At 39.1% G+C, this 18,319-nt stretch overlaps 1 protein-coding gene across 2 annotated transcripts; it reads left to right on the plus strand.

Annotated features, from left to right (window-relative positions):
* Positions 1–1,122: 1,122 nt before the first annotated feature.
* On the plus strand, positions 1,123–16,031 carry brox (BRO1 domain and CAAX motif containing). 2 transcript variants are annotated; one of them, XM_088324842.1, is made up of 14 exons: positions 1,185–1,283; positions 2,910–2,994; positions 3,266–3,405; positions 3,504–3,610; positions 5,172–5,268; positions 5,329–5,424; positions 7,149–7,221; positions 7,360–7,465; positions 9,476–9,565; positions 10,981–11,066; positions 12,618–12,699; positions 14,415–14,565; positions 15,559–15,721; positions 15,789–16,031. In XM_088324842.1, exons 3-14 carry the CDS (start codon positions 3,305–3,307, stop codon positions 15,870–15,872), a joined length of 1,236 nt encoding a protein of 411 aa, XP_088180968.1. In that variant the 5' UTR covers positions 1,185–1,283; positions 2,910–2,994; positions 3,266–3,304; the 3' UTR covers positions 15,873–16,031. The 2 variants fall into 2 exon arrangements, with proteins under 2 accessions (XP_088180967.1, XP_088180968.1); XM_088324841.1 differs by lacking the exon at positions 2,910–2,994 and having other exon boundaries at positions 1,123–1,283.
* Positions 16,032–18,319: the final 2,288 nt, after the last annotated feature.

Below are 18,319 nucleotides of genomic sequence, written 5' to 3' on the forward strand. Positions count from 1 at the left end.
CACGAAGCAGATGAGGGTCGCTACCGTAAAGCCTCTAAATAACACGGCGCGCAAATGAAAATGTCTAAATTTCAGGTAAAAATGCACATTTTTAAAATATAATCATTATTATTTTGCCGTGCGCTTGCGTGCCACTGGTTAACCCCTCCCGTGCCACTGCTGGCACGCGTGTCATAGTTTGCCGACCCCTGCTCTAAACAAACAAAATTTGTGTTAAGAGCTTTGTATTTGCGATGTCCAGGAAGTGTTTTAGAAACAGTTGTTGGAATGATTGCCCTTTTATTTGAATAAAAAAAGGAAATGATTACTCCAGACTTTCTGTGCGGAGTTTGTATGTTCTCCCCGTGCTAGCGTGGGTTTCCGGTTTCCTCCCACGTTCCAAAAACACACATTTCAGGTGAATTGGCCGGTCCAAATTGTCCCTAGGTGTGAATGAGCGAATGAGTTGTCTGTCCCCATGTGCCCTGCGATTGGCTGGCAACCAGTTCAGGGTGTCCCCTGCCCACTGCCCGATGATGGCTGGGATGGGCTCCAGCCCCTCCGCGACCCTAATGAGGATAAGCGGTACGGCTAATGAGATGAGATTACCCTTCAACGAAATGAAACGTATATAGAATTGAATAGAATAGAATGATTTCAACGTTGTATGCAACGAGCTTAGACATGGCACTCTCAGGGTAAAATATGTCATAAAAACTTTAAAGAGAAGAAAGATAAGAGTATCAGGGATGGATTGGTCAAAATATGAATAATTACAACGTAGTGCTTAGAAAAAATACGTTCTAATAATCATAATAATGCAACGAAGGGCAACAATGCATCGTCACAATAGTCCAATAAAAATAACATTTAGCTGCAGCAATTTAAAAAACTCAATATATTTCACAAGGTAAATATATTCCGTTTCATTTTGTGAAAAAAACGATCGTTTTAAGATTTTGACAAAATCTGAGAAAAATGAATACAGCACATGACTTCACCACGTGAGTGACGTCAGACAATTCTCATCACTGGAATTGTTTATGACGTGAATAATTTGACTGTCCTGTCAAAATGTCTCCATCTAGAGTTCTTTTTTTTCCAACAACTTTAAAAAAAAATATTACATCTTTATACATCTTTATCCGAAAGAGCTCAGCCTGACAAGCAGGTTCTTGTGGAGTTCCGGGATTCTTGTCACCTGACTCAGTTCTGCAATATCATTGGCCAACGCTCTCTCTCAGTTTATTTCCGGAAGTAACTTGTCCACATCTTCCTTCCCGTCTCGGAAAAAGACACAACTGGTAATTGTTTGGCTTTTAAATCATTATTTTCGATGTAGAATATATTTATGATGTAAATAATAGACTGATTTATCGATTAGGACGACTGTTTCACGACACCAGGGCGAATGTTAGCTGACGTCATCGTATTCTCTTCTGTTTAAGACGTCGAAATAACGTCAATAAGGAATAATGGAGCCCTACTGTGAATAATTCTCACATAATTGTTTGTTTATGTGTGCGATATCTTCATTTTTGTCTTTTAAGCCACGCTGCGTTCGAGTCAATTGAGGTTTTAGCGGTTAGCTAGCGTATGCTAGCAATTATGATTGACAGGTCGAAACTGGAACGCAATCTTGATGTGACGTCATCATTTTGGCATCTTGGAATCAAGATTTAAGATTGGATTTCTTGTCATTCACATAAAAGTCTCATGTGAATTTCTTTGCATTGTTTATACAAGTCAGGGTTCGTACAGGTGCTTGGAATTGCTGAAAATGCTTGAATTTTAATGTGTTTTTAAGAATTTTGGAGGAAGTATTTGTAAATGCTTAGATATGTTGCTGTAATCATCAAAAAGTCTGCTTAAAGATAATGTCGACACTGCTCCATGGTGACTTCGCCCTTTTCATTGCATTTCTTCCCTTGCGATTGACGGCAGCTGGCATTAGTTGATTGTCCTCTGAAGTGGGACAGGTGCAATCTACATGTAAACAGGGCACTGTGAAATGTGTATGAGTCCAAGGATTACCCATCAATTAAGGACATTTTGGGCCATGCATAAAACGAAGGTAGGTGTAAGAACCCTCAATCCTGCGCGACACAAGGGTTCACAGTCACTCAGTTTAAGGCCTGCATTCAGTAAACAAAACAATACAAAACTCGGCGTCTGCACGACTGCATGCATCTAAGACATTTATAGAAACAAAATTACAAAAACGGGACATCACTCAACATGCTGCACATCGTGGCTTGGTTGTATTGAAACGTTTTGCATCACAGTAATCATCGTTTCAAGCTTTTATTGAGTGCTTTTTTATGTATTATTTAGCTCAACTTATATACATTTATATACAAAAATAGTTTGTGAAAGCAGCTCCTATATTTAGCAAAATATATACTTATATCCAAAGTGATATTGGGCACAGCTTACCTTCAGCACGAGGTGATATAGCTGAAGGTACAGCAAGCCTAGAAGCCCATAAAGTGCCAAACGAAAAACACAGTCGCACATGCCCATGGCTTAACAAATGAATGCGGTACAAGAGTTTTAAAAGTAATGCAACAAAAACAGATTTTGTGATAATTCAAAAAAAAAAAAAAAAACTCAAAACAATCAAATTTCAACTCTGTTAAATAGCATTTCCCACTGGTAAATTGTAATGGGAAGATCTTCCCGCAACTGAAAATATAAGGTGAGATTTGTCTCAAAAATATTTACACATGTATTGTTCAGGTCTACAAATGTATCCGGTATTTACTCAAGATCTTATATCTTGATAAATGCCCACACAAGATTAAAAGTTGTAAATATTAAGTGCAGATATATTTGTAGATCTACAAAAATACATCATTCACACCAGCTTATTTTGATGATGTTGGCTTTGAGAGTCCTTAAAGCCCCGGTGTCTCTTATTTGACCACTAGATGGCACTGTATTGGCGAATGTGAACAAAAACCAGTGACAAGACGACAGCGAAGCAGCAAGATGCCAGATAAACATGACGGTTAGGTAGGGATTCCGCTATGTTAAAGAAATACACATTCTCTGATTTTTAAAATTAAAAGTCGCCATTTATGTATTTTGGCGAAGTATTCATATCAATTTATTTTTACTGTGTGAAAGCTTTTTTTACCACTAGATGGAACTAAATATCACACACTGTCCCTTTTTAAAAAGTGCTTGAATTTGGCCATGAAAAAGGTGTACGAATTCTGATAATACATCCAAAATGTATATAGAAAAAGGAAAAGACTATGTGCACACATTCTGTGTCGTATAGGTACCCCAAGGTTTGGCTGAGTGCAAAAAGAACCAGGAGATGGCGCACTGGTTCCACAGAAACCCCCTCAAGGCCACGGCGCCCGTCTCCTTCAATTTTTACGGCGTGGCAGGGAGCCCCGCTGCCAATAAAATCTGCAAGTAAGGCCCCACCGAATCTCGCACGTGATTATCTCCTCCGGTTGGTTTTCGGCGGTTCCTTCTCTAGCCATTAAATCTGTTTGAACCTGCGAATTCAGCGACCTGAGGACAACCCGAGCGAGGCTCCTGGAGATGTTCACGGACGTCACCTGCAATGCGGAGATGATGAAGAGCGCCTCTGATGCTTACTTCTCTCTGCTGCAATGTAAGGGTTTGAAAATATTTAAAAGTAGGGAAAAACGCTGCATCGTTTAAAAATCGAATAAGGTTTTAGGTATGAAACGGAAAGCCACAGTGGCTTTTTGTTTTACATTGTTTTGTATCTATATAAACATATAAATCAGGTTATAACCTATACAAGGACAGTACAAACATCTTCTTTTGTTCCTTTATCTCTTTGTTTTCCTTATATTCTCACTGTATATTGTGGAACTGGAGTGCCACGTCCAATTTCGTTGTCACAATATATCCCATGTTGTAACAATGACAATAAAGGTCTATTCTATTCACACACAAGGAAACATTTTACAGGTAATCTGTATCCCACTGTTTTTCATCCTTGAAAAATCTGCCTGTGGCTTTCTGTTTTATACCTAGAACCTGATTTGCCCTTGTAGTTTTTTTACACTTAAGTATTTTTGCCTGTAGGTTTTTATTTTCTACTTGTAGTTTGCAACATATCTTTTTGATTCACATGCAAAGGAGCATTTGTCCAGATCATTTGGATCCCACTGTGTTTCGTACTCGTAATTCTTCCCATGGCTTTTTGTTCTGTAGCCTGACTGATCCTCAGTCATTCTGCTCGTAGGTTTTTTTCCCCCTGTACGTTCTTATTTGTACACGTACTTTTCAAAACCTTTTTTTTTTTTAAGCATACTAAAGCAACATTTTTACGAGTGGATTGGATAGCACTGTTTCATACTTGTAAGTCTGCCTGTGGCTTTTTGTACTTATAACCTGAATTGGCCTCTTTGTTTTTTTTGCTTGTATGTTATTGTTTTGTGCTCGTAGTTTTCAACACGTATCTTGATTCACACACAAGGAAAATTCTTTCGTCTTTATCTTGGTACGCTATTTTGACAGCGATCTCTATCTATCTACCTTGGTCATATCGCTCAAGAGGGGTGACTGGCAGCAAAACAAACATACAAAAACAAAAAAAGTTAAAAAAAAGGGAAAAAGGAACAAAAAACACACACAAAATTGTTTTGGGACCATGGCCAACCCAAATGCCCAAACATCCAAACAAGGGACACGAGAAAGCGGCCATGTCACTCGAGTCAGGGTGACACAACACACTCTTTTGTTCAACAGCAGGGCCCGACAGCTTTCACTGGTTTACCCCTGCTGCATCATAGAACGCGTCCAAACATCCCACTATCCTTTTACAACACCTCTCCGTTCATTCCTATCACCAACAAGAGCTCTAGCTTCCACTAGATTTAGACCTTTTTCCTCCAGTACACCCATAACACCATCCATCCACGTCAATCGGGGCTTTCATCTTGGTCTCCTTCCATTGACTTCTGCTCTGTAGATCCTCTTCAACATTCGCTCATCCTCCATCCTCTCCATGTGTCCGAACCAACCGAGTACTCTCTTATCCTCACGCTTGCTCTGTTCCACTACTACTCCAGTTCTGAATCTCACAATTTTATTTCTCAATCCATCCAATCTTATCACTCCTAACATACTCCTCAAACACTTCATCTCAACACCTCGCACTCCATTCCACCAGCGATCTCACTCCATGGTGTTCTTTACAGGTTTCATCGTTTCTCTGGACGAGACCACAAAGGACAACAAGATGAGATACATTCAGAACTTTAAATGGACCGATACTTTACAAGGGAACACCCCGAGGTATGTGCCGTCTGTTTTTTTTCCCCACTTCTTCCAATAACGATTTTGCTTTCTTCTCAGCGCGCAACAAGATGCCGTCTTTGAGCTGGTCTCCATGGCCTTCAACGTGGCGCTCTGGTACACAAAGTTTGCCTCCAGACTTGCCGGCAAAGAAAAGTAGGTGACTTTTTACAGGGCGTGAATGTGATAAAGTTAGAGGATAACCACTTAACGTTCCTGTAAAATTTGCCTGAAATCCCGATCCGAGAAGTACCTTAAGTAAATTGAATGCTATTCTAGGACAATATGAGCAGTTTTGGTCTCTTTTGAAAGGTATTTCCAATCGGTTTACAGTACTTAAAAACATGTATTTTACTTAGGCCATTTTTTGACATTTCGAAAGAGTTGGAAATAATGGACTTCTCTTCCCAATCGTCAATGATTGTGCACACTTGCATGTAATGATGGTGCGTAAAAATGAATCACGAGTTTTGTTAGGCACGTTTATTGTTTTGATTTATTTTGAATACGCAATTTATATCTGCGTATGGTTCTTTTAAGTATTTAATTGGCTAACGAATGTGTCAATTTATTGGGTAAATATATTCGGAGCTAACGAAGGCGATCTCCATATAATCAATACAGGCCTTTATAGACTATGGAGGGCTGTGGACTGTGAAAAAGCCTGCAATTGCCCAAGATTGGTGTCAATCAAGAGGTCAGGAGCTATCGGCCAGATTGGAAACAACTTCCCGTGTCTACTCATTTGTGGCGTAACAGACAGATGGCAACAACCAACTTCCAACAATGCAGAAATGCTTTTAGGTGGATTTTTTTAGCTGTCAGAATTGTCGTGTGTTTTGGAGTAACTATTTTACACGGTTGGATTCTCTGAACGGTCCTGGATGTAACTAGTCCTTATTTGTAGGGAGTCATATAATCAGCTGTCTTTTAGGAGATGTCATAGGTGAGTTATGGTTGGCTTTACAGTTTTTGGGTATCTTGTTTTAGACTGATGGTGATGTATCTGTTATGAGTATATTTTGCAATGGTCATCATATCTTGAATCCCAAAAGTTTCAATTGTTATGCGGCATGACCAATTTCAGTGACTGGTGACATCGTGAAGACGCATATTTGTTTACCAACAGTCTGATGGGCCCGCCATCAGGACGTTAAGGGGTCAACAGATACTCAAATTAAAAAGGGAAGACCTCAATGTATTTGGAGGTTGCGAAGAGAACAGGGGAGGACTGTACAAAAACCCACAGTCATGTTCTAAAAAAAATGGGCGCTAGTGTTGCGTTTTTTAGTAAGAAGAATATTTAATTTCACATTATAACAAACATGACAATCGTTATCGACAAAGTATTACCGTAGAAATAACAAAATAAAAATACAATTGTTAGCTGCTTATACAGATCTTTAACGATTTGGTCGATAATATTTGATTTATGTGGAGAGTGTTTCCACAGAACCAAGATAAGCTTCGGCTTTTTCCCGTCAGCCCTTCTTTTCTTTCTGTTTTCTCAGTTCTTTATCAAACTTGTTGATATCGAATTCATTGTTACTTTGTATTTGATGAACAGTGGAACAGAATTCAAATGTCCAGCCCATAAAATGTAGGCTACAAAAGGAGGATCAACAATTAAGTGCGATGCAATCAAAGAAGAGTAACATGATTTGAAAACCGTGATGTAAACAGAGATCACAATAAGAACAACCCGTGGCATTAGCATACTTATTGCAAAATAAGCCAACCCTGGCATTGTAGCCACGTTTCATTCCAAGCAGAACAGATGTAACCCTAATTTCGTGTGTAAATTCTTAAGCGAAACGATTTTCTTATCAGAGCGTCAGAAAAGTCGAGCTGCAGTTTGAGATCCTTTCTGTTTCTTGCAGCGTCTCTGAGGACGAAGCCAAAGTTGTTCACCGCAGCCTTAAAGTTGCCGCTGGGATCTTCAAAAGTCTTCGGGTAACGCACCATTCGTGTCACTTCTTAACTTTTGGTCCGTGTCCCTGTAATAAATACACGAGTCCTGGGTTCATTCGAGTCCCGTAATGGCTCACAAGTGTCAAAAATAATAAAACGAGCGCCCCCTTTTTCCGACAGGAGGTCCATATCCCCCGTCTGGTCACTCCGGCAGAAAAGGGCCACGACTTGGACCCCAGAGTGATAGACGCCTACATGATCCAATCCCAGGCCGAAGCTCAAGAAGGTTCTGTTCGTTTACCGATTGTTGGATTGGATTTCGAAGTATGGCAGCGCTTCTCAATTCTTTTCTGTCGCGCTCCCCCTCAGAAGAAGAAATCACCCAACACCAAACACCCGCCCACCCCGAGAATCATTTGTCTGTAAAACAGTCAAAAAGTACACGGTTGTCCGCTGCCTAAGACTGTAACCTGATTAACACATTAAAAAAGAAAGAAATATGGACCGACTTACAACAAAAATAGCTTTAACTTTACCAGAACATTTCTAAAATTCGAAATTAAAAAGCGATAAACATTAAGGGCCGCAACAACGAATCAATAAAATCGATTAAGATCTATTATCAAAAGCTCCTGCAATTAATTAGAGCATCAATTTATTGTATTACGTAATTTGTGAGCTTCTAAGTATGTTAAACCAGTGCAAATAAGAATGCACACCATTTCGTTGCAATGCTGAGCATTGTAATACCACTTTGGTCCAGCAGGTGGCGCCAAAATTGTTTTATATAAATAGTTATCTTACATTTTTTACATCGTAGTATGTCCAAAATGTCAATCAAATTCGTAAGCGGGGTAGTATGTCGATAATCTTGGGGGGAAAAAATGTAAGAGGGGGAAATGATAGATAGATAGAAAATATTGAAAAAAAAAAAACCGTAAGGGGGGTAGTGTGTCAAAAATGTTGGGGGGGGGGAAACCTAAGGGGGGGTAGTGTGTCGAAAATGTTGAAAAAAAAACGTAAGGGGTTAGGTAGTATGTCGAAAATGTCAAAAAAATACTAAAGCGGGGTAGTATGTGGAAAATGTCAAAAAAAGGGAAAAAGGAACAAAAAACACACACAAAATTGTTTTGGGACCATGGCCAACCCAAATGCCCAAACACCCAAACAAGTTAGGCACCTAAGTTGGTCATGCTTTCGTCCCTCCGGATGAAACGGGACACGAGAAAGCGGCCATGTCACTCGAGTCAGGGTGACACAACACACTCTTGTTCAACAGCAGGGCCCGACATCTTTCGCTGGTTTACCCCTGCTGCATCATAGAACGTAAGGGGGGGTGGTATGTCGAAAATGTAGAAAAAATACGTAAGGGGGGTAGTATGTCGAATATCTTGAAAAAAAAAATGTATGGAGGGTAGGATGTTGAAAATCTTGAAAAAAACCGTAAGGGTTTAGTATGTCAAAAAAAATACGTATGGGGGTAGTATGTCGAAAATGAAAAAGAAAAAACACGTAAGGGTGGTAGTATGTCGAAAATGTCGGAAAAAAAAACGTAAAGGGGGTAGTATTTCGAAAATGTCAACAAAAAAACGTAAGGGGGTAGTATTTCGGAAATGTAAAAAAAACCTAAAGGGGGTAGTATGTCGAAAATGTCCCCAAAAAATACGTAAAGGGGGGTAGTATGTCGAAAATGTTGAAAAAAAATACGTAAAGGGGGGTAGTATTTCGAAAATGTCAACAAAAAACGTAAGGGGGTAGTATTTCGGAAATGTAAAAAAAAACGTAAGGGGGGTAGTATGTTGAAAATGTCAAAAAAATACATAAGGGGGGGTAGTATGTCGAAAATGTCAACAAAAACCGTAAGGGGGGTAGTATTTCGAAAATGTCAAAAAAAAAATGTAAGGGGCGGTAGTATGTTGAAAATGTAAAAAAAAAATACATAAGGGGGGTAGTATGTCGAAAAAAAAATAGATAAGGGGGGTAGTATTTCGAAAATGTCAACAAAAAACGTAAAGGGGGGTAGTATTTCGAAAATGTCAAAAAAAAAAAAAAACCTAAGGGGGGTAGTATGTTGAAAATGTCAAAAAAAATACATAAGGGGGGGTAGTATGTCGAAAATGTCCAAAAAAATGCATAAAGGGGGGTAGTATTTCGAAAATGTCCCAAAATTACGTAAGGGGTTAGAGTACAGTGGTCCCTGGTTTTTAAAGGCTTCCCAGTCGTCAAAGCCTGCGAAGTAGCAAGACGGCGATATGGCGAGAGATGACCTAATCCAACGTTGTCTTCTTTTGGACAGTGACCATCGCCAGAGCCATCGAACTGAAGCACAACGCCTCCATCGTGGCCGCCCTGGCCTCCGAGACGGCTAATTTTTACCAGAAAGCCGGCGAGTCCATTTTTGTTGTCATTTTTATTTATTATAAGCCGCACCTAAACAAAAGCCTTTTGTGATTCGATAAAACATAAATGAACATGATGAGACCTGGTTTCACCACCGAGATTAATTTGACCAACAATCGACACGTTCACCACAAGAGGGCACTCTAAGACTACTCGTTGTTTCTCAAAGGCAGAACAGTACCTGTATGCAGTATTACGTAACTTATTCGATTCCAATTTTATCCACCCTATTTTCTGGTATATACAGGGTTCGTATGGTTGATTGAAATCCTTAAAATGCTTGAATTATATTGTTTTTTTTTCAAGGTCATGCTTGAATTTTGGGTAAAGTGCTTGAGTATGCTTGAAATTGTTGCCATTGCTACAGTTCTTCGCAGTCTGTTTGTAAAGACCATGCAATAAAGAAATGTTTTTAAAAGTGCGTGAAATGACACTGCCCTCTACTGGTCCCACTCAAGAGAACAGCTCTGTTTAGAAAACCAGCTTCGCAAACCAGTTCTATTGGCTCATATTTGCCACCTATACAGTCCTTTTTGCCTTTGTAAACAAGTGTGGCGTAGCCAAGATGCGCGTGCATTGTTGAGGCAGAATTCATGTCAGTTTACAGCAGCTGATTGACACAAAGAGATCGTAGAGCATCGATAGGAACAGTGCAAAATAGCTCAAAGGGCCAGCAGCAAGACAGCGACTTTAATTCAGTCATCAAAAATGTTCTTTTGATAGGCATTGGATTTCTTCCTTTGAAACTACTGGAAACATTGACAAATTGGCCTTGAAAGTGCTTGCAAAATCCTTAAATTTGGCCAGGAAAAAAGTTACAAACCCTGTATATAAGGCAGACTTGAATATAAGGCGCGCTTTCAAAATTTTCATTCAATTTGGGGTTTTGAGGTGCATCTCATAGTCCTGGAAATATGGTACTTTTGGTGCTAAGAAACCAGGGTCGGCAGCTACAAGGCCCAATACCTGTCCTTTAGGGGGCGCCCTCTTCTAGGATTGGATTTTTTTTAAATGAAGGTACAAATTTTGACGTGAAACAAACGGAACTGGAGCAAACCCAGTTGAAAATATTCCATGTGCATGCGTGAGGTTGTCAGGTTAGCTAGTAACATTTCGGTTTTGCTTCCGGTTTGATATTTTCTCATCCAAAGTCAATTTTAAAGGGATAGTGTGTAGTATTCGATCTAGCCTTTCTGGAATCGGTTAAAGAATGTCACTGTAAGACTTTTAGCTTACCGGCGTTTTTCATTTCAAATCTACTGCAGTATATAAGCCTCACCTGATTATAAGGCGCACTTCCAATTTTCTGGCCAATTTAGGGATTTAAGTTGCGCCCTGTGGTCTGGAAAAGACGTGATTTTGCCATTTTTTTGTAACGGTGTTTTATCTTTCATCCCGCAGACCACACCCTCCACACCTTGGCACCCGAGTGCAGCAGCAAGTGGCGGAAATATCTCCAGCTCAAGTTCCACTTCTACATCGCTTACGTATGATTTCTTTGGCTTCGATTGGCCGCGTTCCGGAATCACTTTTATCGTTGTTGTGTTGCTGCGTGGAAATGACTGTTGCATTCAACTAAAGAACAGAAAAATACTAAGTATTGACCTGGGTTACTTCAAGATCAGGTCTAACCCAAAGCCCAAGAAAGATGAAAAAGAAGGGTCTAAAAAATGCACACTATGAACGGGCTAATAGAGGCTGCAATGACACAGGCCAGGAGAGGGCAGCAATGAGTAAAAAGTCCTAAATTCTGTACAAATCTTTCAAGGTAGTTGACAAGGGTTTCATGTTACCTACAAATTTAGGGTAGAGCACATATACTGTATTTAATAAGCACTAATACTGAGGTTTTGAGTTTTTCCTTGTCCTCACGTAGGTTTTAGATCAGGGGATCCTCTCATATATTTTCGAGATGAAGGACCACACAAATAAACCTGACTTGACTTTTAATATACAGTATTTACATCTAAAATAGAAATTATACACGACCGAGGAATTGCACTAAGAGCCGGGATATTGCACCTAAATCTATGACAGAGTCAACATGACAACCATGGAAATGGAGTCAAAGTACCATAAAATGTAAAAACATAGACAAAAACATCCAAGACAGGGGTCCGCAACCTTTTCAAACCAAGAGCTACTTCATGTTCCACCCTCTTTGATATGAATTTCTAATCAAGAACAAGATGACTTGCTGAATAGCTAAAAAGATATCTCGGAAGTTAGCTAAAAGTTAAAAACCTAAAGGGAGAGATCGATGGCTAGCTAAAAACTAAAAAGCTGACTAAATAGCCAGATAGAAAGCTAGATATCTAGCTGGAAAGAAGACACAGATTTAACTTGCTAATTTGAAAATAATGTTAGATAGTTAGCATGCAAAAAATGTAAAAAACTAGCTAGATTGCTTGCTAAATGGGTTAAAAGATAGAAAGATAGCTTGCTCCAAGACTAAAAAGGTAGCCAGATAGCTAGCTAAAATAAGGTACATATTTTTGCCCATTTTCTTTCGAAAACCTATAAATTGGAATTGAGTTTGTTGTGTTGCTTGTCAAAGAAATCAATGAAAGGATGAATGAATCCATTCTCATTCTAATCTCTTCATTTATAAATAATTATCAATACTTGAATATGTTTTTGTCCATGAAGCCCATAAACTGGAATTTCCATAATAACAAATATGTTATTACCATTCTTGGAAGTAGGGTTAAGTAGACTCAATCAGGCATTCAATCGAATCATTTGACTAGAAAATCACAATGACCGGTAAGCTATTTTCAACAAAGGTCCGTGGGCACCTCAACTGTCCTTAAATAAATAAATAAATAGATAGATAGATACTTTATTCATTCCCGAGGGGAAATTAATAATTCCAGCAGTATCCTTTTGTTGTTTATGAACAGGATGGCCTCGGGGTGCTGTGTTGTAGTTTAGCCACAGCGGAGTGGATGACGTCACACACTAGGCCCAAAGTTCCCCCTGATCTAAGATAAAACTGCACAACCGGGACATGACGCTTTTGGAATTTTTGTTTTCAGGCTTTTTGCTATCACGGGCAAACTCTGCTGGCGGGGGACAAGTGCGGCGAGGCCATCCGCTCGCTCCAGGAAGCTGAAAAAGGTACCTGGCTTTTTCGTTTTGGGGTCCCCGCTGCCCTCCGATATCTGACTATAAGGCGCACCTGCATATAAGACGCACCCTGAAAAGATTCTGTTGTGGGATATTTTCTACACATGAGGCGCATGAAATGAAAACTGCAGTAAACGTGAGGATTGCCATAAAGGGGCACTTTAATAGGTCACCACTAGATGCCTCTGTAGTGTGTCGCGCGAGCGTAAACGAGTGCCGAAAAGCACAAGGGAGATTAGAAACTACGGGGACTCGATGGGGAGCAATCCATACCCTTTTTGCTCCCTTTTTTTTCCTACAGTTGTGTTTTTAAGGGGTCCCCTTGAATGAATGAATGAAAATTTATTCGAACATTAAAATAAAAACAGAACAAAGACAATAACTCAACAACAAAATAATGTTTCATAATATGTTTGATAAGGGGTAGTAAGAAGCAGTGGCTCAGGAGGTGGAGCGCTCGCCTTGGGATCAAGAGATCGCAGTTCGGATCCCGGCTCCTCCGTGTTACATGTGGAAGTGTCCTTGGGTAAGACACTGAACCCCTAATGCCCCCAATAAGCGCCTTACATGGCTGCACGGCCGCTATTTGGAAATGTGAAGCACACTGTAAAGTGCTTTGGGAAGTCTTGACTTGAACAGCGCTATATAAATGCAGATCATTTCATTAACCAGCTGCAGCGAAAGGAGCGGACAATTAGCTCGCTCTCGGCTCACCGGTCACACTAACTCTGGTTCGCCCCCGTCTGCCTCTGTGTTTTATTGAAACCACAAAATTGGAAATAGTCATGGAAAAGTACTGGTATGTTTAGACAAACGGTAAAAATGAACGTTAAGTGATTAGAAATACACACTTTGAGCAAATACGTTTAAGCTTACTTTACATTCTGTCAAATAAACACAAAATTCTTGACTGACGAGTATTCAAATATGAAAACTGTATCAGAAATTAAGTTCTTCGGGGTCATAATCGACAATAAATTAAGCTGGAAAACACACATCAGACACATACAAACTCAAGTATCCAAAAGCATTTTAATCATTAATAAAGCCAAATTTCCTTTGAAACTATATTGCATTGTATTTATGATATTGTTCTCTTGTTCTGCAGAAGTCTGGGGCAATCATGACAAAAGTTCACTCCAGCCTCTTTTTATCCTCCATAAACGTGCTATTACAACCATACACAGGGTAGGATATCGGGATCATACTCATATTTTATTCCTGCAGTCCAAATGATTAAAATGAGCTGATTTAGTCATTTTTTTCACTGCACAACTGCTATTTAAGGTCAACAAAAACCTAGTGCCAGGAAAGAGGGAAATTATAAGTTAAGGGGCTGTCGTAAATTCCTAATCCCAAAGGTGAGAACAACCAGGAAAAGTATGTGTGTGTCTGTGTGCGGAGTCAAACTTTGGAACAATTTACAAGACGAGATAGGGAAAATAAGCATCTGCTTCTGACTACCCCTTTTCGAACATGTCTTGTAGCATGATTTTGTTGTCGAGTTATTGTTTTTGTTCCGTATTTCTTTGAATGTTCATTCAAAAAAAGAAACTAGAAAGGCAGAGTAAAAGGATAAAAAGAAGGTGAAAATAACTTAAGGGGGGATGAAAAGAGAGAAAAGGAAAAAGAGGAGAAAGCAAGAAAAGAAGTAAAGGAATAGAATAGAAGTCCTTGATTGTCATGACGGTGTCTCTTTTTGCTAGCTTACGCTCGCGCGGAGGAGCTGTGCAAAGAGTACCGGCAAAGTAAAGGTCCGGGCGGCACGGCCAAGCCCTCCCAGCAGATTTTCTTCCTGAGGCTGGGGGGCTTCGTCAAGACCACGCTGGAGAAGTGCCAGAGAGAAAACGGATTCATGTAAGGAAAGGAAACCCGGACGGCTCGGTGTGAAGTAGATGGTAAAGCGTTTCGGTGACTCGAAGAGCCTTTACTTCCAGTAGGAGTCTGCTCATCTCACCCATCTTGATGCCTTCTTACAGGGGCAGTGTGTGGTGTTATCTTTTTTTTTTTTTAATTTGTTTATATTTTTATCATTTTTCAATTGACTTTGTTGTATTTTTTTATGTGTATTTTTGTTATTATTGTGTTTATGATACACATTTTTTTATTTTATTATATTCTCTTTTAACTTTAATTTTTTTGTAATTTTATCTTATTTTTGTTTTTTTGTATTTTTTTGCGTGTATTTTTATTTTATTTTTGTTTATGATGCACATTTTTTAATTTTATTATATTTTCTTTTAACTGTAATTTTATTTCATTTTTGTTTTAATTTTTTTTTTTCGGGGAAGGGTTGTATTTTTTGAAATGTATTTTTATTATTCTTTTGTGTTTATGATACACATTTTTAAATTTTATTATTTTCTTTTCACTTTTATTTTATTATTAATTTTATTTTATTAAAGTTTTTTTCAATGTATCGTTTATTTAAAAAAACATATATATTCATTCATCTATTTATTTATATGAATTTAATGATCTTTATTTGATAGGTTTTCTATGTAGAAAACATCTTTATATATATTAATTTTTATTTTATTTAGTTATACATATTTTTTTATTTTAATATAGCTCATAATAGCATAATTGGCCTTGAAAGTGCTTGAAAAAAAGTTGTACGTACCCTAAAACCTATTAACAAAGATGAGTAATCCCAAACATAGATAAAACCTTTGCGAGACATAAAATCTTTTACACCTTTACTGCCCTCTAGTGGCAATGATCATTCGGTTTGTATTTATTACAAAAAAATCATAACTTTTGATAGAAATGAGCTAGGGACTCGGTTCTTTTTTCGACATACTCCTAAACGGACTCGGAAATACTTGAAAACCTGTTCTGGGTCGGCAGCTACTTCCACAAGGTGCCGGCCGAAGCTCCCCAACTGGAGCTGAAGGCCAACTACGGCCTGGTGGAGCCCATTCCCTTCGAACTACCGCCCCCTAGTGAGCAGTGCACCCCCGATGTTTACGCCACCTTCGACCTCACTAAAGGAGCCAAAAGTGGAGACAAGGTAGACCATCGCTCGCATTTCCTTTCACACTCGAGCAGAAATGTTAAATTTGTACGTTTTTGTGCAGGCCAAAGCGAAGGAAGAAGACGTGAAGCCCATGAAGGAACCCGATTTGAAGCCCCAAAAGGACACGGGCTGCACACTCTCTTAAATTTACCCCATAAGTATCCGTTGGTGTGAAAAATAGTTGTGCGCTCCTTATTATTTTCAACATCTTCCTTTCTAAATCTGTCGGCTGGCCTGACACTCCTAGGTCTTCACTATAACTGCGCCTGTGGGCTTCCATTTCCTCACTGTGTAGAAAGTCACGAATGAAGTTAACTTTTCGGATCTTTCCCCTAAACCAGTGCGTCTCAATTATTTTCTCTCAAGGCCCCGCCCTAAGAAGGCAAAAAAAAACTCTTGCGCCCTCCCAAGTGAGAGTACCACTGCCCCCTTGTGTAGTGGAGGTGCAATGGGATTTTATTCTAGGAAAGTTAAAAAATGTAATAAAACGTCTCCGAGGTCAAACTTGCCCCCGTTGAAACATGCGGCCTGACAGGCTTTCAAATCGGACCATAAATACTCGCGCATAAGTTCTCATTGCATATAAACAAGCCCCTAAAACTGCTTTAGAATAGCCACATCTTAAAATAAGTTCAAAATATTAATAAATCGTGTACCTCAACATTGATATTTTTTTAATCATATAGTTGAAAAGCAATAATAAACCATTTTGAACATATTTACATATTTATCTTCTAGCAGCGCTTCAATGAGACACTCCAACACCATTTTCATATTTTGCAATCCAGGGTCCCCGCCCGTTTCAAAAAGTCTTCAATTTCATAATTCCCTTCTAATGCCTTGAAAAGGTCTTTAAGAAGTCTTAAATTTGAATGGAAAACTCCTGTGGGAACCCCAGTAACTGTTTCCTTTTCGGCTTGATCGTTGTTATCGTTTTTCCTTCTCACTATTTGGGACCCTGGAAGAAAAAGGAAATAAAACCAGCAAAATCACAATAAAATGAAATGTGGTCCCACTCAAATGTGCCGAATGACTAAACAGGAAAAAGAGACGGGGCAGGGCATTATCGCCATCTACTGTTAAGTCAAGTAATTGATTCTTTTTTCTTTCTTCGCATTATTTTGCCAGGAAAAAAACGGGTCCACGACCCACTCTCGGGTCCAACCCACCGGACCAGAATCGCAGAAATGTCGAACAACTTTGTTTTCAGGTGATTTGGCAGTCTTTTGGAGACTCTCGTATTGCAGTTCTTTTGAGAATACGTTCTGTTTTAGTTTTTTCAATTTTAATATGAGATTGTGTGTGTGTGAACGGGTAAAGTGTGAAGTGCATCGTAAAGGTTCACAGATGAAATCCCTTCACCACTTCATCTTTCAAAGTGAAATGGCCGACGAAAGATTTAGAAAGGAAATTCTTGAAAAGGATCAAGGGCTGCACAAAATATTTCAAGGTTGCCGTGACAATTCCATTGAAAATCGTACCGTATATATTTTGTGTGTAAGGCGCTTTAAAAAAAAAATGTATTTGTATATCTTTGCAAAAAACACTCCCAATCATTCTCCGGTTCGTGTTAATCTCTTATAGACGAACCAAATAGAATTAGCACTGATAGCTTCCATTGATTTTGTTTGAAACTTGTCACTTTTTCTACTCAACGACAGTAAATTCCGGACTACAAGCAGCTATTGGACCGGTGATTATCGGGTACCCTGAGTAATTAGTCTCGGCATATGTAACGTTTTTTTGATGTCGTATTTTCTACATGAAGAAAAATGTCAATGGACGACACAGTTTGGTGTTGTAGAGCAGCACAAAGATAGATACCAGTATGGAAATACTTCAAAAAAATATATATAATACTGAAATCTACTACTGCAAAAAATATCTTAGGAAAATACTACAAATACACTACTCGATAAAAGTAAAGAAATGAAAAAATTCAACGAGAGTATTACAAAAAGTAGACAGGCTGGTTTGGCCCCCACCGAACATTCTTTACTTCAGAGTTTGCCTGCAAACGGTGAAACGAATCCAGCCGATTGGCTGTCCTTTGGTCATTCTAAATAGGAAAGCCGAATGGCTTGCCCCTTCGACAGCTTCAGTGTCACTTTTCTTTACTAGGCATTTCCCCGCTGATTATTTTTATATATATATATAAAACGGACTAGATAAGTTCAAATTCGGCACATCTTGTACAAAACAAAGTGAGATTTCGTCCTTATTTTGCGCATGCTGCTTTTAGTCAAGTGCGCTCTGTCGTCCGGATTTTACCGATGGGTTATTATTTACTCGTTTGTTTTAATCACTATGCCTTTACATGAACTTCCTATCATATCGCTGTGAAAATGGCCGCCAAAATCGAATTTTACGATGACTGTAAATGGATCAAAACACCGAGTTTGTGTGTTCATCCAAATGTAGACGACGCCGGAGTCCCGTTTGAATCGTTTATAACCGCTGAATATAGATATCGCTCCTGTGGTCTTCCATTTCCTCACTGTATAGCAAGTCACGGATGAAATCTCTGAGTTAACTTTTCGGATCCTTCCCCTAAACCGGTGCTTTTTCGCAGCAGACCTTATTGCCTCGCCC

This window comes from Urocampus carinirostris, chromosome 20 (assembly GCF_059441175.1).
Source record: "Urocampus carinirostris isolate Australia breed hairy pipefish chromosome 20, RoL_Ucar_1.0, whole genome shotgun sequence".
Lineage (NCBI taxonomy): Eukaryota > Metazoa > Chordata > Actinopteri > Syngnathiformes > Syngnathidae > Urocampus > Urocampus carinirostris.